General features: G+C 38.4%; 1 protein-coding gene across 1 annotated transcript in view; it reads left to right on the top strand.

The window, feature by feature from the left end:
• The window catches only part of LOC101572247 (vomeronasal type-2 receptor 116-like), an 18,345-nt gene extending 11,829 nt beyond the window's left edge, over window positions 1–6,516 (top strand). The window contains exons 4-6 of the mRNA XM_012512842.1: window positions 1,260–1,484; window positions 1,829–1,952; window positions 5,621–6,516. Of these exons, the coding sequence (XP_012368296.1) occupies window positions 1,260–1,484; window positions 1,829–1,952; window positions 5,621–6,516 (1,245 nt within the window). The remainder of the gene's footprint in view (window positions 1–1,259; window positions 1,485–1,828; window positions 1,953–5,620) is intronic.
• The last annotated feature ends 3,971 nt before the right edge of the window (window positions 6,517–10,487 follow it).

Raw genomic sequence — 10,487 nt, forward strand, 5'->3', positions numbered from 1 at the left:
ATTTTGTTCCTTCTCTTTGTCATTTTGTATACCACTGTCTTCTGACCTTTGGTGTAGAGCTTAGATAGAGTTATTACCTTAGCACCAGGTCCGGATCTACAAAGTTCAGATTCCTCCAGGTGGGTGTTGTTTGGTTCTGGCTGTGTGCTCCACTTCTTTCTGCTGCAGGCATTAGAGCTGAACCCTTTGTGTCACTCTGGCAAGATGTTCTGCTCCTGAATCAGCTGCGTGGGTCTTGCCTCTAGCCTCTTTGCATGGAGTTCTGCTGAAGGGTTCTGTGCTGGGCCTGCAGCCTGGGTCCAATGAGGATCCGTGGGCCCCGGGTCATCTCACTCACTCGCGGGGCCTGTGTTCTGGGTCTATTCAGGATCCCGCCGGCCGGGTCGTCTCACTCACTCGTCAGGCCTGTGCTTTGGGTCTATTCAGGATCCCGCTGATCCCCAGGTCATCTCACTCACTCGCTCGGCCTCCATAGTGTAAATTTTGACGTTAAAGTGAGCCAAAATCTCTGTTTTTATCCCAGAGACTATCAATGTACTTCCCAATTGAGTTTTTGGTTTTATGTCTGTTTGTTTTGTTTTTAATGCATTTAGTACAAGATCTACAGGGTCTTACTAAACAGATTAGACTCCTAGTGATTTTCCTATTTTCAGCATCTCAAGCACTGAGATTACAGGCATGTGCCACCACTTCCAGGCTTAATCAGCATCTCAGCACACCCCAGGAGTGGGCCCAGCATGAATCTGCATAAGTCTCTGCAACCCCAGTACCTGCATCTGCCTAAGCAGGCCCTTTCATCTCTTAAGCTATGTTGTCAGCCCTTGTTCTTCCCAATTGATATTTTCAATGAAAAACATTTCACTTACATGTATTCTAGAAATACATACACATGAATGGTGTTACACACTATAATTGATAGTTTATGAAATATTGTACTTATGCAATCAATTTTAGTATTGATAAACCCATTTTCAGGTAGGTTATGTAAGAAAAAGAACTGAAAAGTGGGCTTGGAAAACATAACATTTACATATACTGTCTATTTAGGTATCCTTGCTTAGACTCCTTTCTCTTCAAACTGACATTTTAGGAACAGTTTATTTTCATCTTCCCATTGTTTTCATTTCTGCTAATTCATTTGATAGCTGTATGAAAGTTCCATTATGAAATGGATTAAAGGGAATTAGGATGTCTCACATTCATGTCTTCTGACCTTGTACAGGTTCCCACTTCATCAGAGGATCTTGTTTCTCTTTTAGCTGCACCCTTTTCTGAAGAAAATGCAGTTTCATAATCCTACTGGAGACCTAGTGAATTTAGACAAGAAAAGTAATGCAGAAGCAAAGTATGACATTCTCAATGTTTGGAATTTTCCAGAAGGTCTTAGACGTAAAGTGAAAGTTGGAGAATTTTCCCCTCATGCTCGACATGGACAATTATCTTTATCTGAAAACATGGTAGAGTGGGCCACAGGAATTATAGAGGTACTTTAATGAAAAACAATGTCTTGTATGTAACCTCAATAATCCAAATGTTCTTTTGTATTTTGTATTGCACATATAGTTGAGAAATTAGCCCACATGGAAATTTAAGAGTTCAGTTTTCAACTTAAGGAATTTTCTTGTTTACTCACTTTCTGATTAATAGAAAAGAAATACATTTACCTAACTATATTTTTAAACTATTGACATCTTTCATGCCATTTAATAAATGTGGTACAGAATCAATATTTAGATATATGTGCTCACAAAAGTAAAGTTTCTCACTCCAGGTATGGAAGATCAGGAGAAGTCAAAGGAGTTACCAACACCTACCTAACTTTCCTCAGACTCCCCCTTCTGTATGCAGTGAGAGCTGTGATCCTGGATTCAGGAAATCCCTGCAGGAAGGAAGAGCTGCCTGCTGCTTTGATTGCACTCCTTGCTCAGAGAAAGAGGTCACTAATGACACAGGTACAATCACACCTCATGCACAACCTGTTCGTCTCTCATATTTGAATCCCATCCATCCACAAAACCATTGAAACAAAACAAAATGCAAATTTTTTTCTTCTTTAGTTATCAATTTACTGTAATTTTTAACTCAGTGCTCTTGCCCCTGGGAAAAGAATACTCAGTCTCTTACTCTACATTTTGTCATTTTTTGTTTTATGTGTTGTACATGCTTTTCTATGCATTATATGATGGAATGACCTATTGTTGAGCTGCATCCATACACTTTTTTTTTTTTTTGTTCCTCGAACGCCTTCAGGGCACTTTTGGCCAGCGGGAGAGTTGTGAGGTTCGAACTCCAGCAACCTGAGGCTGACAGCTTTGTGGAAGCTGCCACTTAAAGGCCTGAGCTAGGGCCAGGCCCCCCATCCATACACTTTTAACAGAGGATTTTATTTCACAATTATTAAAAATTCATGAATTTCCAAAATACTAAGTACTTATGTCCCAAATATTATTTTTTAGGGTGTGTGCGTGTGTGTGTGTGTGTGTGTGTGTGTGTGTGTGTGTGTGTGCAGGGTCTCACTAAGGAGCTTGAACTCATTGTCATCCTTCTGATTTGTGCCTCCCTAGTGCTGAGATTACAGGTATGTGCCATCACTCCCAAACTCCATCGCCAACTCAGTGCACCCAGGCATGGGGCCGGCATGGCATGTGGTGCCAGGAATCAAACCCTGGCCCCAGCGCTTACGTAAGCAAGCACTCAGTTGCTGAATTATACTTCTGGCCCTATGTCCCAAATATCAGAGCTTCAAAATATAAAGCAAAAACAAGACTGATATCAAGAAGACCTAGACAAATTAACATTTATACTCTGAGGTATTTTAGACAATAAATTGAGCAACATTTTAGACCTTACCAAGTGGAAATCTTGCAAAGGGATCTCACAATGCATTGGAATGAAACTAGAACAAGAGCGTAATCTTTGTAGGTTTTGGCAGTGAAGTCATTGGGATCTTTTCTTAGTTGGTAGATATTAAAAATAATTTTTCAATTTCATTCACTGATAATGGATTATTTAAAATTATTATATATGACTTTGAAAAAAAAATAAATAAATAAAAAAAATAAAATTATTATATATGGGTCTTGTGGGTTAGCTCAGTTGTTTAAAACGCGTGCTTGGGCAAACCCACTCTGGTGCAGGGGACCACGGTTCGATCTCCAGCTCCAAATGCAGTACCAGACCTGCCCTTAGGGCAGCCTGAGACAAACAAACAAACAAAAGAATTATTCTAAACTTTAACGAGAGACCGTGGATGGATCCCCAGATCCACATGCTGCAACAGATTGGCCCTGAAGGAAGTCTGAGCCAGCCAAAAAGAAAAGAATCTTTCTCAACTTTTAGGGTCAGGGAGAAAGCTCAGTAGAATAAATGTTTGCCTGGCAAGTGCAAGGTCTGAGTTCAATCCCTGATGCCCCAAAGTAAAAATAAAATAAAATTCTTATGTCTTTGTGGTTTGTCTTTCATAGTTCATATGTATAGACATTTATCTGTTTCTTCTGATGGATTCATTTTATTAGAGTACAAGTTCTTAAACTGGTTATCAACAATCTTTATTTTACCACAATCCATTGTGATTCCTCCTTTTTTCATTTCTAATTGCTTGGATTTATTTCTCAAGTAATTTTTCCTCAAGGTTTACATGTCATTCAATTTTTCAGAGAAACTTTTCAACTTGTTGATTTTTACCTTCCTTTTCAGACTCAATTTCATAAAATTCTGCATTGATATTTGCAATTTTCCTCCTTATATTAACTCTGGGTTTTGCTTGTTTTTCCAAGACCTTGAGGGGCACCATTAGCTTATTCACTTGAATGAGTTATGTTTTTTGAACCTGGGAATTTATTTCTATATGCTTCACTCTTAATGACAGCTTTCATGGGCTTGCATCCCAGTGCACTGGCAGGTCATACTGGCAATATCAGTGTATCATAAAAAAAGTCTACTTTCTTCCTCAAATTCATCTGAGCCCCATTGATCATTCAAAAGTGTATTATTGGGGCCAGGGAGATGGCTCAGTAGAATAAGTGCTTCCCTGGCAAGCGCAAGGGCCTGAGTTCAATCCCCGGTTCCACCAAAAAAAAAACGTATTATTTAAGGACCAGCAAGATAGCTAGCCCTTAAACAACCTGGATGGTTAAAGCCAAGATAAAACAAGACCTACATAACAAAAAACGTGACTTCCGTATCTGCCAAGGTCAGTCAAATCCCCTCAGGATTTAGCCGGAAGCCCTGTTCCGCATTTTATAGATTCTTTGACAGTGTCAGCCATGTGGATGAGTCACGGCCATTGCTTGACCAATTTGCTGTCTGTGAAAGCCTGAGAGAATGTTTTCTCTACATGTGACTCTCCTTAGGCACACTACATCATCAATCACTTTGCTCTGTGGCCCCATAATCTCCTTTATCAGAAAATTTGGGACACCACTGCTTTACAGGATGTTACAGTTCAGGTTCTCTGATGTCCTGAGTCCTCACAGACCTTGAATGATCAGGGCCAAAATGGTGGCTGTCCTTACAGCCCTTCAGTTTGAATTTTCTTGAAAAATAGATATAAATGAAATACAAAAGAAAAATCATATTGCAATTAGGCACCTTTTGACAATTTAGAAATAAATAATGGCAGAAATTGCTCTTATTAAATAAGTGGTTGGAGAACAGGGTCTCAGACCTATTTAGTGGATACATAGCAAACATCATATTTTGAGATCCAATAGTCAAAGCAAGAAGAGAATTAAAAATTTTCTATGTGACAAATACTCCTGATACTCTACTGTAGAATCCGGATAATGCAATGTAGGCACAAAAATAAATAAAAGCAAATTTTTCAGGGAGAAGACAAGAGAACTTGTACAATTTTTCAAATATATAAATGTGCATCAATAAAATTCCCCTGAATTATTGATATATCTGGTGGTGATGGAATACAAGGTTAATGTTAAATCTGCTTCTCACGCATGAAAGTCATGCAAAATTGAAAAGATTTATAATTTTTAATTACACAAGATAACAGGAACCAATTCATTAAGTATTTAGAAACGTACTACCTATGGATTTTTTTAAAACACTCGTAACAGCAAAACTGGACCTAGTGGCTGGCTAAAGCATGTCATGGATAGAAAGACTCAGTGATGGAAGAACATCAGCTCTCTCCCACTACAATTACTGACTCTATCAAGGTGCAATCAAAATTCTAGTATGTCTCCTGGTGAAAATTACTGCTTTCAAACGGTGGAAATTCTTAATGTACATGACAGAAATTGCTGCTGATAACATGGTATCCCTGGTATTTAGCTAATTCTGTGGTTGTTTATTCAGCTGATTTCACAGGGAATGAATACAAAGTACATTTATGGAGGATAGATACAGATAGATCTATGTGTTTGTGAAAAGAGATAACTGCTCTTATAAATATGAAAGATTAATAAGTAGAACAAATAATGTGCCCTACTATGCCACATGGAAGATATCAGTATTACTGCAAAATTCTATCCTGTACAACATTCTTTGTGTCTAGAAAAAGAAGGAGGGAAATTTGGCTCAACTACTTGAGAGATTCTTTGAGTAGGACCTGTGAACAGAAGTGACAGAACTGCTACTGATGATAACTTGAACTTCCCATTAGATATGGAACAGTGCATGAAGTGTCCGGATCATCAGTATGCCAACAGTCAGAAAACACACTGTTTGCAAAAGCTCACAATTTTTCTGAATTATGAAGACCCGCTGGGAATGATTCTTCTTGGTGCAGCCCTGGGTCTCACTGTCCTCACAGTTGTCATTCTTGGACTATTTGTAAGGCATGCAGACACACCTATTGTGAGGGCGAATAACAGGGGCCTCAGCTACACCCTGCTCATCTCCCTCGCCTTCTGCTTCCTCTGCTCCTTGCTCTTCATTGGCCGTCCCAGCACAGCCACCTGCATCCTCCAACAGACCACATTTGCACTTGTGTTCACTGTAGCTGTTTCCACTGTCTTGACCAAAACCATCACTGTGGTGCTGGCCTTTAAAGTCACTGCACTAGGCACAAGAATGAGGCAGTTGCTGCTATCAGGAGCACCTAACTCCATCATCCCCTTCTGTACCCTGATCCAACTCACTATCTGTAGCATCTGGATGGGGACAAATACACCCTACATTGACACAGATGCACACTCTGAACATGGCCACATCATCATCGTGTGCAACAAGGGCTCCCTCACTGCCTTCTACTGTGTCCTGGGATACCTGGGCTCCCTGGCCCTAGTGAGCTTCACTGTGGCTTTCCTGGCCAGGAACCTGCCTGACACCTTCAATGAAGCCAAGTTCCTGACCTTCAGCATGCTGGTATTCTGTAGTGTGTGGGTCACCTTCCTGCCCGTGTACCACAGTACTAAGGGGAAGGTCATGGTGGCCATGGAGGTCTTCTCCATCTTGGCGTCCAGTGCAGGGCTACTGGGATGCATCTTTGCCCCTAAATGTTTCATTATTCTGTTAAGACCAGAGAGAAATTCATTTCATGGATTCAGAGACAAATAAAATTTTGAAAGAAGTGTTCTTCTCAAGTTGAAAGATATTCTTTCATTGCTATGCAGTAAAATTCTTAGCCAATGCTGCACAATTTTACCCATGATATATTGATTTGAGGCATAAAATGTATTTGAGTAAACAAGGAACACTTACCTCTTCTCTGATAGTCTTCCAAAAGCTACAGATTTCAATAATCAACTTCTCAATTTGAATTTTATCTGGATATTTTTGCATTACTTGTACAGCTAGCCATTTAATCAATTTTAATAATATTGTTCACTTATATTTGTCTCAACATTGACTTCTCAAATCCTTTTTCTAATTCTAAATCTTCCCTTTTCTGAGTTGTTACATGTTCCTGAGTCTCCTCATATGTTGTACTACTTTGTTTTTAAAAACTATTATGATTTTAGTATGCTAATAATGCTATTCTTTGCCGCCTAGTTTTATATTTCTCTGTATATTTCTGCAATATTCCTGAAGATATTTTGCATAATTGCTTTTTCATGTGCCTTTAGAACTCTCACATTGAATGCTCATAGATATCATGAAACTTTCTTTCAGTTAAGAAAGCAAAATATTAAATATCTATGTTAACTGAAGAAGAACTGCTTAGTGTACCCTAGTAGATCACCTACAGCAATCGTCTTTTAATAACTTGGGTTGTGTAGCCACATATGATCTTCACAATGGAGAGCCAGTCTTCACAGTGAGTACAGAAGGAAGAGATACTCTTGGTGGACACCGCAGCTGCTGCTCCTCCCCTGCTCTGTGTTGTTTTCTGCTGCCATGGACTCCTGCCATTTGCCTTTGAGCCAGCGGAGTATGGACTGAAACCTCCACTAACTGACCTAGATAAACCTTTCCTTCCTTCATTTTGGGTGTTGGTATTTTGGCCCAGCAATGAGTGAAAAGTCACCAAGATCTAATTAATAAATTGCTAGACAGTATGGAGTTCCTCAAAAAGCTGTGATTGGATATCGCATTCAAGTCAGCTACTCCCCTCCTGGGGATTTTTCCAGAAGAACTGAAAATATCATAACAAAGAGATACATGTGCACCCATGTTTATTGCAGCACAATTTGTCATAGCTAAATCCTGGGAACAACCCAGACGCCCAATAAGTGAAGAATGGATAGAGAAGACATGTTATTTTTACACAATGCAAATAGTGTAATATTAAGTGAAATAAATCAGATCTGCATATGCAAACATCATATTGTCTCCTTGGTGTTAGAACCGCTAAGAGTAAAATGGAATCTGAAGGGTACAATAGATACTGGGAAAAGGGAATAAACTTCTTAAAAAACGAAAGACTTACTGAGTGCAGGCTCCGCCCCCGGGGTACACTGAGACAGGGATTGAGACTGGGCATGCTTGCAAGTGCCTCTAATCCCAGCGCATGGGAGTCTTCAAACCAGAGGAAAACTACAAGTCTGATCTAGATAGCGAGAGTCTCCCATCTCTGTATATCCTGTACATGTATAAAAAATGCATAAAAAATAGAGTTACAGAGTTGAGAAGGACAGGAGAGAGAGTGGGAAAAAGAGATATATCTATATATGTAAGCAGGATGGTTTGGATAACTGTGCTGTGCAATTCTGTGGGTCTATGGAAAAAAGCAGATAATATTTATTTTGTTTTGTCTCCTTTTTCTTCAAATAATTTCTAAATTCTCATCTTAGTTTCTTACACACTTCTTTCATTTTTTTCTTCTAATTTTACATGCATATATCTGGTAATATGAATAACAGGCCAGAAAAAAACACAATGTATTACAACAAATTCTGAAAGCTTTTATTCATTTATTGGTACCAGGGACTGAAATCAGGAACTTGTGAACAAATTCTGTATTACATGAAATTAGTTCTAATTTGTACTCTCTCTAAACAATAAAATAAAATCATGAGTAACACCAAGTCTCTGTGTACCTTTTGTTTACCATTATGCACAAAGAAAGAGGCATATAGCCAGTGAAATGATTTACCTCCTCAATGCACATGACATTGGCACTGACAAATGCAGGTTCCACTTCTCCCCATTCTACCACCCTCACCTGTGGAAATTTGTAGGGTTCAGGCAGGCTTCCAACAGGCATAGCAGTTGTCCCTGTGGTTCCTCTTAGCGCTGATGGGGACTTTCTCTCTCACCTACAAGAATAACCCTATCGTGAGCAACAGGAAGGAACTCTTCATTATCCTCCAGTGACTGTAAATGAAACTGTGGAACTCATAACCCCTTCACATAATAGCTATGAGGAGAAAATATGAGGACTCCTGTTGAACTCTTCTATGGCAAAAACCAAGGTAAGAAAATACTGGTTATTATTGTACAGATGCCTTCAAAAGGCACAAAGAGATCCTTATGTAAAAGACTTAGGTCATGGTTATCTTCCCAACTAACACAAAGCCAAATATAAACCAAATGATGTGGCCTTCCACACATTCCTTCCTAAGAACCTAAGCCTAAACATCATAATGTTGGAATGTTACTTTTAGTGGATAATTAGAATGAGGAGTCCAATAGCTATATCTTTCAAAAGTAATATTAACGTCATTAAAGAACAGAGAGAATTGCTTCATTCTTTTGCTCTGTGGGGCTAGAATGAGAGAACTGTTGTTAATGAAGTAATAAGGAGAACTAGGGGGATCAAGATATACCATGTACAGAAACAAATTCCTTCTATTAAATGTCATCATTATGTATATCCAAAATATATCAATAAATTTACTTTAAAAAATAAAGTAGAACACATATAGTCTCCTATATTCCTGATCCTCCATATTATGCAGTTGTCATCCCTTTTCATGCAGAAAGTGATACTGTCAATTCCATAACCAAGGATAAATAACCAGAAAAAGTAACCAGTAAAACCTAGCTCATACAATGCCTGAAAATCTACACTGCAAACAAAACATGTAAGTTGCATTGCACAAGACACTTTTTAACTTCCACATACATTGAGTTCATTATGATAAAAGAAAACATGACTTATGTTCCCATTGGGTTTTCTGAAGGGTCCTTGCTTTAAAACTAATTCCACATATTGACTCATCACTAATCAATTTATATTACAGCAAGGAAATTTACATGAGGCTGGAAATATAAACAAAGTGGGACAGTGATGTGTAAAGAAATATCTGAGACAACACAGGTATGGGGCAGCTGTAGGACGATTATCATGTAGCAGACAAATTAAAATTACTTTAACTAAACATCATGGACAGTTGCATCATGAAAAATCACCTAAGAAATCATTTTCTTGAAGACATATGAGTAGGCAAAGAGTTAATGAATAAAAATAACATCTCACAGGTAATACTTCAAAGAATTAACACCTGGGATCTCCTCTTATTGGGAAGCTTTAACACATCAAAAGAAATTACCAACAAAGTGAAAAAAGACAAGCCACAAATTTGGAAAAAAAATTTAATAAGCACTCAGAGAAAGCTCTGCTCCTTAAAATGTATAAAGAAATAAAAAAACATTAAGGCCCCAAAATTTAAAGACCCAATCCAGAAGCAGGCATCGGAGATGAACACACACTTCTCAGAAGACAAAATTAAACAAGCGAATAAATATATGAAAAAATGCTCCACATCACTAGCCATCTGTGAAATGCAAACTAAAACAACACTGAGATACCATCTCACCCTAGAAAGATTGGCTATCATTAAGAAATTAACCCCTCAGGATCTGTGTATTCAAAGTGGTTAGGATAGATATATATAAAAAAAAAGAAATTAACCATATATATACATATATAAATTGGAGACACTACAAGGGAAATAAGAACCCTTCACTGCTGGTGGAAATGTAGACTGATGCAACCATTATGGAAATCAGTGTGGAGTCTCCTTTAAAAACGAGTACTGGAAATCCCATTCAAAGCAGCTATACGCCTACTGGGAATTTTCCCTGAGGAACTGAAAATGTCATATCACACTGATATATGTGTACCTATGTTTATAGCAGCACAA

This window comes from Octodon degus, unplaced genomic scaffold (genome assembly GCF_000260255.1).
Source record: "Octodon degus isolate 3935 unplaced genomic scaffold, OctDeg1.0 scaffold00282, whole genome shotgun sequence".
Classification (NCBI taxonomy): Eukaryota; Metazoa; Chordata; class Mammalia; order Rodentia; family Octodontidae; genus Octodon; species Octodon degus.